The 14,136-nt window shown below is 36.0% G+C and overlaps 1 protein-coding gene across 1 annotated transcript; it reads right to left on the bottom strand.

The window, feature by feature from the left end:
- Positions 1-7,601: 7,601 nt before the first annotated feature.
- LOC120124004 (ankyrin repeat-containing protein At5g02620-like) lies at positions 7,602-10,035 on the bottom strand. The gene is made up of 3 exons (XM_039142780.1): positions 9,402-10,035; positions 8,776-9,185; positions 7,602-8,681 (listed from the first exon to the last, which is right to left on the bottom strand). The coding sequence occupies exons 1-3, from the start codon at positions 9,724-9,726 to the stop codon at positions 7,803-7,805; spliced, it is 1,614 nt and encodes a 537-aa protein (XP_038998711.1). The 5' UTR covers positions 9,727-10,035; the 3' UTR covers positions 7,602-7,802.
- Between the last annotated feature and the right edge of the window lie 4,101 nt (positions 10,036-14,136).

Here is a 14,136-nt window from a genome sequence, read left to right on the forward strand (position 1 = left end):
AGCCAGTTTCTGTTACATTCTTCCAAGGTGTGTCATTTTCAGATCAATTTAATGTTCCTGTAATAGGTTTATGTGGAAGAACATACTGAAAACCCATTATTGTTCAAATAACAATGAAAAACAGTGGAGATTCTTCCATGGAAGTTTATCATTCAAAATCAATAGTCGTTATACGGCTTTCCCGTTTGTGCTGCTCAATATATTGCATGATTGGAGTTGATTGAATCCAGCAACTGTTTGTTTGAATTCTCCTTTCCCCCTTGGACTGGGACAAAAACATTCTCTTTTACAAGGACTTTCCAGTTCCCATGGAGCATCTTTTGGCATTTGACAATGATCTTTTACCACTTAATCAAGTTTTTTACTGATGCTAAGTTGAAAAAGTCAATTCCTGTTGAAAACAAAGAAACCCAAAGTTTTTTAAATACAACTTTTCCAATAAGAGCCCCAGAACATTAAATCAGTAGATTCTGTTAAAACTTTGTATTTTACAAGTAGTTTCTTTCTTTACATGAAGCTTTTCCCAGAAATAGATATTTTTTTTAATTACTGTTTCAGCCCTTTTTATATACAAAACTGAAATCTCCCAGTTTTCTACATTCCAGAAAATGAGGACTACTTTTCTGTTTAGTAAAAGTAAGTTCTTACAAAATATATATTTTTGTTTTCATCTAATCTAAACAAGCCAATAACAATAAGTGATCTTTCTTTTACTGGTCAAATAACTCACTTAGCATCAAAGAGAGAGACTTTAAAAAGTGGGTTTAAATTACATTTTGATACCTTGAAAATAAGTTGATTGAAGGAACAAACAGATGCTTTATTCAGGATAAGCATGATCACTCCACCCGTTGAGCACCATGGTTTACTACAAATTAAGGCTAAACCATACCAAAAGCTTTATGTCATTTGCAACTATATACTATTATGAAATGATTTTGATCACTGGATATATAGTCTTTCTTGCCTGTTTGAACACTGAAAACGAAATGACCCGAACTTTAGCTGTGTCTAAACAAAGAAAATAGTTTCTTTCTATCTTATTGTTATTTTTTCTAGTGATTTCGACCAACTATTAAACTAAAACAAAACATGCCCGCTAGATTTTTGACAAGAAGGGAAAGGAAATATCGAAATTGCATAGCAGATAATTTGATAGATGTTAAGCACTAGGAGTACAGACAAGACTTGAAAAGTAACTCCTTTTCCCTACCTGTATGGCCACGTTTTTTTTTCCCATTTGGTTAGTACAGGAAGTGCAAGGCTCTAACACTTTGTAAGCTGGTAAAATGGATCTTTATTCCAATGGAGACTCGAACTATTTCTGCAAAAAAGACGGGTAACATTTTCTCTTCTTTTCAAAATATCGTGTTAGTATGATGAAACAGATCAGATTTACAGATATCTTACCATTGCATTCAATAATAGCATCCTATACAAGTTTCGGTAATGAACTCTTTGAAAGTTCTGCTTTGGGACCATTGTCAACAAGTGAAGCATGTGAGAAAATGTCAGGATAGATTCAAGGCATCAATATTATATCCTCAAGAAAAGATATTGGAATTATATATATATATATAACAATCTGTAAGTAACTTGTCATATTTCCTGCAGATTGTTCAGAAGCACAATATACCTTCAGCATAATGTTGCCATGTATAAAATAATCAAACGATTCTCTCAAGTCATTTAAAGTAAACTTTATAATCTCGTTCTCGTTTGTTGGGAAATAAACCGAGAACGAGTAATTTTCCTATAACCAGATTAGTGAGAAAGCGAAATAAAAGCGGAAAAATAATACCCGAAATTGATAACGGAGTTCAACCAATTTTGCCTACGTCTCGGACTACTGCAGATCTTTTACTAAGAGAGAAAAATTACAGGTGCTTACAAAACACTCACTACTCACAAGAAAACTCTCTAGTATTGGGAGAAATAAATTATTTGAGATTTTGAGATGATTTTGAAGCTAAATGGGTTAGGGTATTTATAGTAGAAGCTTAAGGACTAATCTTTGTAAATACCCTAAAGTCCAATGACTAAAAATAATTCTCATGTCTAAAATTCAACAAAATTCAGTCCCCTAATTTTTTTTCAAACAGTCGGCTGCTAAAGAATTAGCAGCCCATGTGCTGTTGAATTTTCAACAATCTCCCACTTGATGACCGATTTTAATCTGTCTTCACACCTTGATCAATGCAGCATCATTTCTGGTATTTTATTCTAGCATGCCAACTGAAGCTGAACACAACTTCAGTTTGTCCATAGTCACCGTCTTTGTCAACATGTCTGCCGGATTTTGAGCTCCATTGATCTTTTCAAGTTTCAAAATCCATCTTCCAGAAAAGACCGGATAAAATGATATCTTAATTGTATGTGCTTCGTCCTGAAATGAAAAGATGGATTCTTTGCTAGATGTATACACTTTGACTATCGCAATACAAAACATTGTTCTCTTGTTTCTTGCCTAACTCTTCCAAGAAACTTTGGAGCCAAACCATCTCCTTGCTGACTTACGTAACAGTAACATATTCTGCTTCAGTTGTGGAGAAAGCAACTATCTTCTGTAGTTGAGAAACTCAACTCACTGCAGTACCTCCTAGAGTATAAACATACCCTGTAGTGCTCCTTCTGATGTCAACATTTTCGGCTAAGTTAGCATCTACATAGTCTGTCAGTATCGTATCTCCACCTTTGAAACAAAGTGCTTTGTTTGTGGTACCCCGCAGATATCTGAGGATCCATTTGACTGCTTCCCAGTGTACCTTGCCCGGATTATTCATGTACCTGCTAACAGCTCCCACTGCTTGAGCAATATCTGGTCTGGTACAAACCATGGTATACATCAGACTTCCAATTGCTGAGGCATATGGCACCTTCTCCATGTGTGCAAGTTCTTCCTCCGTCTTTGGTGACTGTTCTTTGGAAAGTCTGAAATGAACACCTAAAGGTGTACTTACTGGTTTAGCATCTTGCATGTTGAACCTGGAGAGTACTTTGTTGATGTACTCAGCCTGTGATAACATCAAAGTCCCCGACTTTGTGTCTCTCTTGATCCTCATCCCAAGAATCTGTTTTGCAGCGCCCAGATTTTTCATTGCAAACTGCTTCGACAATTTTTGCTTCAAGTTTATAATCTCTTGATGTCTGAGTCTGCAACGAGCATGTCATCAACAATGATCTTCTTGACATCTGGTAAAACCACTGCTACTCATGAAACTATCAAACTTCTTGTACCATTGTCTAGGAGCTTGTTTTAAACCATACAAGCTCTTCTTCAACCTGCATACCAGGCTTTTCTTGCCTGCCTCTATGAAGCCTTCTGGCTGCCTCATAGAGATTTCTTCCTCCAAATCACCATGAAGGAAAATTGTCTTTACATCTATCTGCTTAAGATGTAGATTTTCTGCAGCTACAATTTTCAACACCAGTCTGATTGTAGACAGTTTTACGACTGGAGAGAATTTCATTGTAGTCAATACATTCTTTTTGCTGAAAACCTTTGACAACCAATCTTCTTTGTAGCGTTTGCTCTCATCATGCTCTTCTTTGATCCTGTAAATCCACTTGTTGTGGATCGCTTTCTTGTCTGGTGGTAATTCAGCTAATTCCCATGTCTGATTTGACATAAGCGAGGTCATCTCATCTTTCATGGAAGACTCTCACTTGACTGAATCCTCCACTTGCATTGCTTCATCATAGCACTCTGATTCACCATTGTCAGTTAGCAATAAGTAGTGAAAAGAAGGTGAATAACACTGGGTTGGTTTAGGAATTCTGGAGGAACGTCTCAGTTCTGGTGTGCCTGATTCTTCTTGAACTGCTTTAGGACTGATTTGAACATCATTTCCAGAAATCTCCTCGAACTCAGCAAATTCCTTTGTTTCAGCTTCGGTATTTGAGCTACTTGATTCTATGGTTGCCCTGTCTTTGTACATCACATTTTCATTGAAAATAACATCTCTGCTTCTGATGATCTTCCGATTTTCATAGTCCCAAAATCGATAACCGAACTCATCACCACCATAACCAACAAAAACACATTTGTTGGACTTAGCATCAAGTTTACTTCTTTCAGCAGAATCTATGTGTACATAAGAAATAGAACCAAACACTCTTAAGTGTGAAAAGTTTATTTCTTTCTTGCTCCAAACTTCCTCTGGTATTTGTTATCCAAAGGAACTGAGGGCCCACGTTTATCAAGTAAGCTGCAGTGTTGATAGCTTCAGCCCATAGAAATTTGAGTAATCCGGCATGTATCATCACGCTTCTGGCACGTTCATTCAGAGTTCTGTTCATTCAGAGTTCTGTTCATACGCTCTGTTGCAGTGTCATGGGAAATATTGTCTCCATCTTGATCCCATTGTTTGCGCAGAAATCTCTGAATCTACAATTTCTGTACTCTTCTTATTGTCAGATCTCAACCGCTTGACTTTCAGATCAATCTCATTTTCCACCATGGCTTTCCATTTTCTAAAGGTATCAAAGACTTCTGATTTTTTCTTCAGAAAATAAACTCACACCTTCCTTGTAGAATCATCGATGAAGGTGACATAATATAATGAGCCTGCAAGAGATGGAACTGGAGATGGTCTCATATATCAGTATGAACCAACTCTAACTTTTTAGCCTTGGGTGTCTTACCAATCTTTGCAAAGCTGACTTTCTTTTGTTTGCCAAAGATGCAATCCTCGCATAGTCCGACATTTACACTCTTTAGATCCGACAACTTCCCTTTTGACAAAAGTATCCTCATCCCTTTCTCGCTCATATGGCCAAGCCTTTGGTGCCATAGGTTTGATTTTCCATCAGCATCTGCTACTGCAATGATATTCTCTAAATTTGAGGTTACATAGAGAGTATCAGTCTTCTTACCACGAGCAATGACGAGTGCTCCTTTGGTAATCTTCCATTCACAACCTGAAAAGGTTGTGCTATATCCTTCTCCATCAAGCTGTCCTACAGAAATCAGATTTCTTTTGAGGCCAAAAATATGTCTCACTCCTTTCAGCGTCCAGGTGGTCTGGTTTGGCAACTTTAGTCGGATGTCTTCTTTTCTGACGATCTTCAAGGTTTCATCATCAGCTAGATGAACCTTCCCAAAATTACCACTGACATAGTTCTCCATGATTTCTCGGCATGGGATGGAGTGGAAAGATGCCCCTGAATCCAAGATCCATGATTCAATCGGACTGTTAACGCTTAAAATCATGGCATCACCTGTCTCCTTTGTCACGTTTGCAGATTCATGCGCGCCGGTATTTTTCTTCGGTGCTCGGCAATCTCTTTTAAAGTGACCTTTCTTGCCGCAGTTATAACAGGTAAAATATTTCTTTCCCGTTCTTGATTTTCCCATTCTGGATTTTGATCTGCCACGATTTGAATTTCTTTCTGAAGTTCTCCCCATGGACTCCATGTGCAAGGCTGAGGAGGTTGATGCTTCACCCGATTCTCTCCGTCGAATTTTTTCACTCAATACCAGATCCCGAACATCGTCGAATTTAATTTGCTGTTTCCCGAAGAACTGCTGACTATTGTAACAGTAGTATTCCAACTGTCTGGTAGAGATGATAAGAGAATTAAAGCTCAAACTTCATCATCGAATTTAATTTCCACTGAACTCAACTGGATTGTGATTGTGTTGAGTTCATTTAGGTATTGAGCCACTGATGCCCCTTCCGCCATCCGCAAATTGAATAATCATCATCAAATGAACTTTGTTTGAGGCCGATGGCTTCTCGTACATACTGGAGAGAGCCGCCATAAGGCCCGCCGTGGTCTTTTCCTTTGCTATGTTGAAAGCAACATTGCGGGATAACGTCAGTCGGATAACTGCGAGGGCTTGTCTGTCGAGAAGAGCCCAGTCTTCATTCTTCATGCCCTTTGATTGCTTTCCTGAGAGAAGTTGATATAGATTTTTCTGGTACAGAAAATCTTCAATTTGCATCTTCCAAAAGCCAAAGTCCTCACCATCAAACTTCTCAATTTTCACATTCCCTTCGTCTGCAGACATCGCTCCCACTCAAATCTGGCTTCGTTTGGATCGTTCCGACAATTTTTGCGAACCGTCGTGTATTAGAACACCTCCGTCGACAAATTCGTATCGCCGACAAAATTTTACTATTCACGAAATTCACTATTCACGTGAATAGTAACCTCGCAAAAAATTGACAAAATTCACAACCAAAAGCTCTGATTACCAGTTGTTGTGAAATAAACCAAGAACGAGTAATTTCCCTATAACCAGATTAATGAGAAAGCGAAATAAAAGCGGAAAAATAATACCCGAGATTGATAACGGAGTTCAGTCAATTTTGCCTACGTCTCCGGACTGCTGAAGATCTTTTACTAAGAGAGAAAAATTATAGGTGTTTACAAAAAACTCACCACTCACAAGAAAACTCTCTAGTATTGGGAGAAAGAAATGATTTGAGATTTTAGGATGATTTTGAAGCTAAATGGTTAGGGTATTTATAGTAGAAGCTTAAGGACTAATATTTGTAAATACCCTAAAGTCCAATGTAATTTTTCCATGCCTAAAATTCAACAAAATTCAGCCTCCTAAATTTTTTTTCAAGCAGTCGGCTGCTAAAGAATTAGCAGCCCACGTTCTGATGAACGTAGTTATCAATATGACAGATAAGTAGCATGGAAAAGCCTATTGCTCATTATGATGTAAACTCAAGCACTTTATTAATCGGAAAGTTGGAAACCAAAGATGAAAGTGCATTAGCGGGTCGTTTATGCATTGTCTTCTTAAACAAGAAACAATACGTTTATAAAGAAAAACAAAAAGAAGTAAATACAATCTAATGAGACCAACTTGTCTTTTCAATATGGTATATCATAACTTCTTTTATTAGCAGTTTTTAGCTTGCACTTCTAGGTAACCCCTTTATAAAAAATTCCAAGCTCTTTCATAATTAAGACAGAATGACAAAAAGTGAAAGCAATTACAGAAAATTTGAGACAAGGAGGCAGGACATGTCTTTTTCACATTGAAATTTAGAAGGAAAAAGAAAAGAGTAAATATTATCTTTTTAAATAGCCAAAACAAAGAACATGTCACATCCAAGTCTAGAAACTATTGGTTGGTCATCCTAATGCTGGACATGGTGATATTTAAGCATTATTCTAGGAAGATCGAATGATAAGAAGAATAGCAATAAAGACAGTTCATAAGCAACAGATATTTTTATTTGCAATGAATGTGGTAAAAGGTTTTGGTTATCTATGGCACTAATTATGCCATGAAGGCATCGATTCAGAAGGAAACTATGCAGGAAAATCACTGCGATACTCACCAGTCACAGTACCTTTGTTGTCTTGCAAGAGAAGGAGCTCTGTTACACAGGGAATTTTGTACATCTGACCTGGGAAAATCACAGTATAATAGAGGCATGTATTATTATACTCATTTGAAAGATGTTTAGTTTATGTAGTTAAGTGTAATGTAGTGATATGTTTTGGGATTATCTTTGGAACGAAAGTAATCAGCAAGTTCCAAGGTTAGAGTGACTGTCAGCTGGCACATTAGGACATAAAAGCAATTAGATGCATTACGAATGTAACAAATAATCTAGACAATGAAGCCAGATTAATGACTAATTGATCTCGTTGATCAGTTGAACTACAAAAAGGAATGTCTATATATATATATATGCTGTTATACTATCTGTATAAAGCTCAATCTTGCAGTTTTGCTTCAGTGAAAAGCACTAGGCTAACATTCTGCTCCAGTTAGTGAGATCCATGTACATATGAGTGAAGAGTGAAGCCGAGGATATAAGGCGCATCAGAGCTCAAACTGCATAGAATTTCTTGTGTTCATTGTTCAGCATCTCCGTGTCAGACATATATGACATTGACATGGATTGAGATCTGCTATTCATTGAAGACCTGCGGATGCCCCGTAATTTTGAGGCCTTGACGCGGTTCACAATCACCCAATAACACAATGTCCCCAATGTTGACACCATGATAACAGATCCTATTCCGGTAACTAGATTAGCTAACCACTTCTCTTCTTCTCCAACCACGATATACGAAAGGGCCAGAAATGCAACTGAAATCAGTATGCAAGCCAACCACATGAGCTTATTAATAATAGCCATCATCTGCTTCTTTGCTTTTCTCTGTATAACTACAACTGAGGTCTGAACGACCACAACAGCCAATGATATGAATAGGGATATAGCGTCAAAGACAACAAAAATCATAAATGGCAGTTTTGGAGCAATTCTCGCTTGTCCAGGAGAGACTCCTGGTGAAATATCTTCAGGACTGTCAGCATATTGGCCTGGTACACTGAATATGGCAGCAAATGCAATAGTGGCAATAAGGACAGCCACCACTGTGGTTGAGTTGATTGCATTATTGAGGCTTTCGACTTGGATTTTGTTGAGCCTGTTAGCTATACCTTGCATGCGTTTTCTTGTTTGGCGTGTGTGCTCAAGCTGATGATGAACCCCATGCTTTATATCACTTACGGTTTGTTTTAGTTCTCGAGCCGAATTTGTAGGTTGTGTCTTGATGAATTTGGCACATTGGACTCCATGCTCTTTTAAGATGCCTGCAATAGCTGATAGTTTGTGTTTTTCTGCAATGTCAAGAGCCGTTTCCCCGGACTTGTTGATGACTGATTTGTGATCGCCACTTTGATCCAGAAGCTTTTGAACAATCTGAAAGATTGAATTAGTTATTAGAAAAACTACAGTCTTTTCAACAATATAAGAGGGACTAGAAGTTCTATCACCAAAATTCATTCCTAACTACCTGAATCCGACCCTTTCGAATCCCTATATGCAAAGCAGTGTTTCCCTTAGTATCAACCATATTTATTAAACTAGGATCAGAATTTAACAGCTCATCTACCACTTCAACATTATGCCCTTTAACTGCCATATGCAGAGCCGTCAGCCCCTTCTTGTCCATTCTCGTCGTGATTCCAGGCTCTTTAGACAAAAGAGCCTTTACAATCTCTAGATGTCCATTCCTTGCTGCAGAATGCAAGGCAGTCTTCCCGTTGCTCCTTGCTATTGCTACCACGCTGCCGGCTTTTTCCAAGAGAAAACTCACCACTTCAGCGTGGCCTTGTGTTGCAGCAGTGTGCAAAGCTGTGGTGTTATAAGCATCACAAGTCATTGAAAGATCAACATTGGCCTCCATGAGGATCTTCAATACCTCTGATAGTACACACACACACACACACACGAAGATAATCAGAACGCAAATACACGAACAAAGAACCAATGACACTTAAACATATTTCAACTTATACAGATCAAATGACTTTCAAAAACATGATAACCTTTACTAAAATACATTATTTCATAGATTATTCGATATAGAAATCGCAGTATCGGACATTAATACCGATATTATCAAGCTAGAGAACTCACCCAAATCGCCTTGCTTGGCAGCAATATGAAAAGCATCATAGCCATTCCTTGCTTTAATACCAGCCAAAACAATATCATAACACTTCATCAATTCCTTCACTAAATCAACATTACCACACTCAGCAGCAACATACAAGGCAGTTTCACCAGATTGATTCTGCTTACACAAAATATCCTTCAATTCTCCATCTCCAGCGCCCCTAATCATTTCCAAAACCAGTTCCAGATCCCCTGCTCTCACAGCTGAGTGAAGTGGCGTATCATCCCTTTTGCCTGTCAACTGCTTCGCCATCTTCTTTTTCTGAAAATTCTTCTCTTCCCCCATAGATTTCTTGCCCCTTTTTTTGTTTCCTTTAATGCGAACTTCCAAAACAACAATGGCGTTCCCCCCCCCCCCCTCTTCCTTTTGATGGTTTGGATTTATATAGCGGCCCGTTATAGGAATAACGACAGCAAATGTGATGGAAATCGTGATTTAAATCCGCGATTGAACCAATAACTCCAATTATCCACCATACAGACGGATCGAAACTTCATCCCGAGCATGAAAGCAAAAATCAATATAGAAATATAAGATGATTCAGAAGACTGACGAGGCACGTGGGAAAACCATTTTGTCTCCCCATTCCTAATTATAATATCCACACAGTTGCATATATCTATATAATTGTTAGCACAAATCATGCCAAAATGTATGAAAGAAAGAAAACCATTGGATAAAAGTTGGAATCTTTATCTTCATTTAATAAATCAAAGAGAGCAATCGGGTACTTAAAATTGAACGCCAACCATAAAGAAATGATCTTTAATGTTTAACTCACCTTGGTTCTTAACTCTGAAAAAAAAGGGACCAAAGAAGAATAAAAGAAGGTAAATTAGAAGCAAAAGAAACAGTGATGGTTCACTCACTGTAAATAAAAAAGCTAGTAAGCAGGTATAACAAACGCCATTGAAAATGTGAAACCTGCCTTAAAATCTCACTAGAGTTGGGATCCTACGTGCAAATTAAGTAGCAATCATGTTATTCCACGTCATCAGTCAAAATCAATACTCGGGCCCACCATCCCCGCGGGTGATTTTTGGCCTTTCGTACGTTATAGCCGTGTGGAGCATAGCGATTAGGACCGGCTAGCAGAAAACTTTGTAGGAATCTTACACGTGCCGTCCCTTGTTCAGGTTTGGACACGAAGACCCCACGTGCCGGTTCTCAACACGTTGTCCTAAGATTTCTTGTCGACGCATGATCACGACCGTTTAATAACCTATATATGATCATCACCTGTTCGATTTATGATTCCTTCAATTTTTATAATTTTCAGAAAATTATTTGCATGGTAAATTCTTCTATTTGTCTTCTTACTGTCAACAAATTATATATTTAGTTTTCTAAAAACAAATTAGAGTATATATTTAGTCCATATATTTTGATTTAATTATAAATACATCCGAATAAAAAAATTTAAGCTTAAACCAATCTAAACTCAAAATTACACCGGTTCAAAAAATGAAAATTCGTCTAAATTTACGACTCAACCCAGTCCTCCAAACCCCATCAACCCTAAAATTCTCCATTTGAGTCTATTTCCCTTAACTTGATCAGTACTCCCCAACTATCCTTAAAATCTCTTTTCCCCCTCCCCGATAAATTTGGACCGCTTTTCAAATTTTCTATTTTATCTGTTGCACACAAGGTCTCTGAGGAGTGAAATCATCTTAATTATGATCCTCGAGTTACACATTTATTTTACATGGATAATGACTTCTTGTTTGTGCGTAATTCCCAGCAAGAGATTCGTAGACTACGGGAGATTTCACATGTTTATAAAATGGCTTTAGGTCAAAAAGTAAATTGTGCAAAGTTTAGTGTTTATTTCAGCCTCATACCCCCATTGGATTACCGCAATCTTCTCTGTGATTTCTTGGACATAGTCGAGGGTGATGATCCCGACATATATTTGGGAATAGGGTGTTCATTCGGTTAAAACGGTGGCCGATCGAACTGAACTACTCTTAATCGAATTAACTGAACTTTTTTTTCTTTAACCGTTAATCGAACCGAATTTTTTTTCAAACATATTAACCGAACCGAATTAATTTCGGTTAACTCGGTTAATTTTCGAATTAACCGAATTTTTTTAAAATTTTCTAATTTATATAAAAATTAAATATTTTTAATTCAAAAAAAGTTTATAATTAATTTAAATAATATATAATTATAAAATAAAAATTCCAGATAAATTTTTTAATTAATTAATATTGATTTAGATTTAAAAGTTATTGGATCTTAAATTATTAATTGAGTTTTAAATTGTTTGGGCTTAGCCCAAATGTTATATATAATATATTTAATATTTTTTAATTAAAAAAACAGTTTACAATTAATTTAAATAATATATAATTATAAAATAAAAAATTTACATAATTTTTTTAATTAATTAATATTGATTTAGGTTTAAAAGTTATTGGATCTTAAATTATTAATTGGGTTTTAAATGGTTTGGGCTGAGCCCATATGTTATATATAATATATTTAATATTTAAAATTTAATTTCGGTTAATTCGGTTAATTCAGTTAATTAACCGAATTCGAACCGAATTAACCGTTAACCGAATTCTAAAAATTTTCTTAACCGTTAACCGACCGAACTAATTCGATAATCGAACCGAATTAACCAAACTAATTCGGTTCGGTCGATTAACCGAATTAGTTCGGTTATTTGAACACCCCTATTTGGGAATGTCTCTACCGGTTGGCCTTACTATTTTTTTAATAAAAAAACCCTAAAATTTATTTATTTAAAAAGTAACCTCAAATGGTATTAACTAAAAAAATACCCCACAAGCTGACAACTCAGGACGACCTCACATTTTATGAAAAGTTAACTCGTGTTCTACGAAAAATGAGTTTTATGCATTTATTGTTGTTTTTATCCAAAAAATAAATAAATGAGTTTATTTGAAAAATAGATGAATCTCGCGTCTAATAACGTGAGGTTCATTGAACACATTTTGTAAAACACAAGTAATTCTACGTGGATAGTTTGGGGGTATATTTTCAATTAATGTTGTTTGAGGGTTACTTTTTCAATAAATGAATTTTTGAGGGTTTTTAAAAAAATAAAAACACTTGGTCCAAATAAAAGGGTAAATTATAAATTTGGTAACTGAATTTTACTCTTTCACCTATTTCACTCGCTGTACTTTATCTTTTCAATTTCCTCACTGAACTTATATTGGGTTATTTTGATCGTTCGACCATTAAATAGTTAACGACGCTAAAATGGGTTATTATATAGATACAAATAACTTCGTTTTGGTGAAAATTTATTTTTTTAAAACGACATCATTTTAAACGTTGTTAATTATTTAACAATAGAGTGACCAAAATAGGAGAGAGTAAAGTTCAATGACCAAACAAACCCAATAAATTAAGTTCACTAAGAAAAATAGGAGGAGAGTAAAGTTCAATGATGAAATTTGTAATTTACGTCAAATAAAATTGTGGCATTCGAATCTGTACGAGATAAGATCATTGCACGTGTGCAGAACTGGACGAAAAATCTTGTCTTATGGAGAACAAAAAGTATTTATCAAGTCTGTTGGTCAAGCCTTAACCACGTACATTATGGGATGTTGTTCTAGAAGAGCTACTTGATGAAACTACTTAGGTGATTCACTATTATCGATGGTCTAGGTGTCTTACCAAAAGAGGTTAGTCGTATCAAAGGTAAAGATTAGATTAATCAATTATGTCAAACTACTCATGTTTTTGTTGAATTATTTGCCTCACATTTTGTTGTTAATGATCAACCCTCATAAACTCATCTTCTTCAAGGCAATAAAATTGGTGGTTTCTATTATGTTCCATGATCTTTTCTTCCTCAAGTCAATTCAATCAGTTGTTTATTTGTGTATCAGCTACATCACAAGTTTTTTCATCCGTCAAATAATGTCTTAATCTTTATATTAAGCACATATAATATACCTTATGACTCCGTTAACTTGAAAGAATTTCGTTGTTCTTCATGTCATATCAACAAAAGTCATACATATTATGTGTTGCTTGATGATCATTTCACCAAGTGTAGCTGGTTATACTCAATGAAGAAAAAAAATCTTATATTGCAGTAATTTTTTCTCACTTCAAAAGGTATGTTGAAAAATTTTCAACCGGACCGTTATGTCCCTATTCTCTGGTAATGGATGTGAGTTTGTTAAGCTCTTGCCCATTCTGAATTTAGATGGTATTTCACACTTCACTTCACCATCTCATACTCTTGAACATAATTGGACTATTGAACGGAGACATTATCACATAGTGGAGACTGGTCTGTCTTTATTTCACTTTGTATCTCTTCCAATAGAATATTAGCCTTATGTTTTTCAGGCGGTTGTTTATCTTATCAATCGAATGCCAGCATCGATATTGAATAATATGTATACATACTCCCTACTTTATCAACATTCATCGAATTATGAAAAGCTTCAACTATTCAGATGTTTATGTTTTCTTTGCTACGACAGTACACAAATCATAAACTTGAACCATGGTTGGTTAAATGTGTTTTACTTGGATACTCCATGACACAGTCTGTATATAAATGCTTGGATTTAAACACTAACAAAATTTGTCTCTCGTCATATTTTTTTTATTCTTCATATTTTTTCGTTTACTACACAAAATGTAATCACTGTACCACAGCATTCTTCTTTGACATTATTCTGTGTTGCCTCA

Source organism: Hibiscus syriacus, unplaced genomic scaffold (assembly GCF_006381635.1).
Source record: "Hibiscus syriacus cultivar Baekdansim isolate YM2019G1 unplaced genomic scaffold, ASM638163v2 tig00110410_pilon, whole genome shotgun sequence".
NCBI classification, from domain to species: domain Eukaryota; kingdom Viridiplantae; phylum Streptophyta; class Magnoliopsida; order Malvales; family Malvaceae; genus Hibiscus; species Hibiscus syriacus.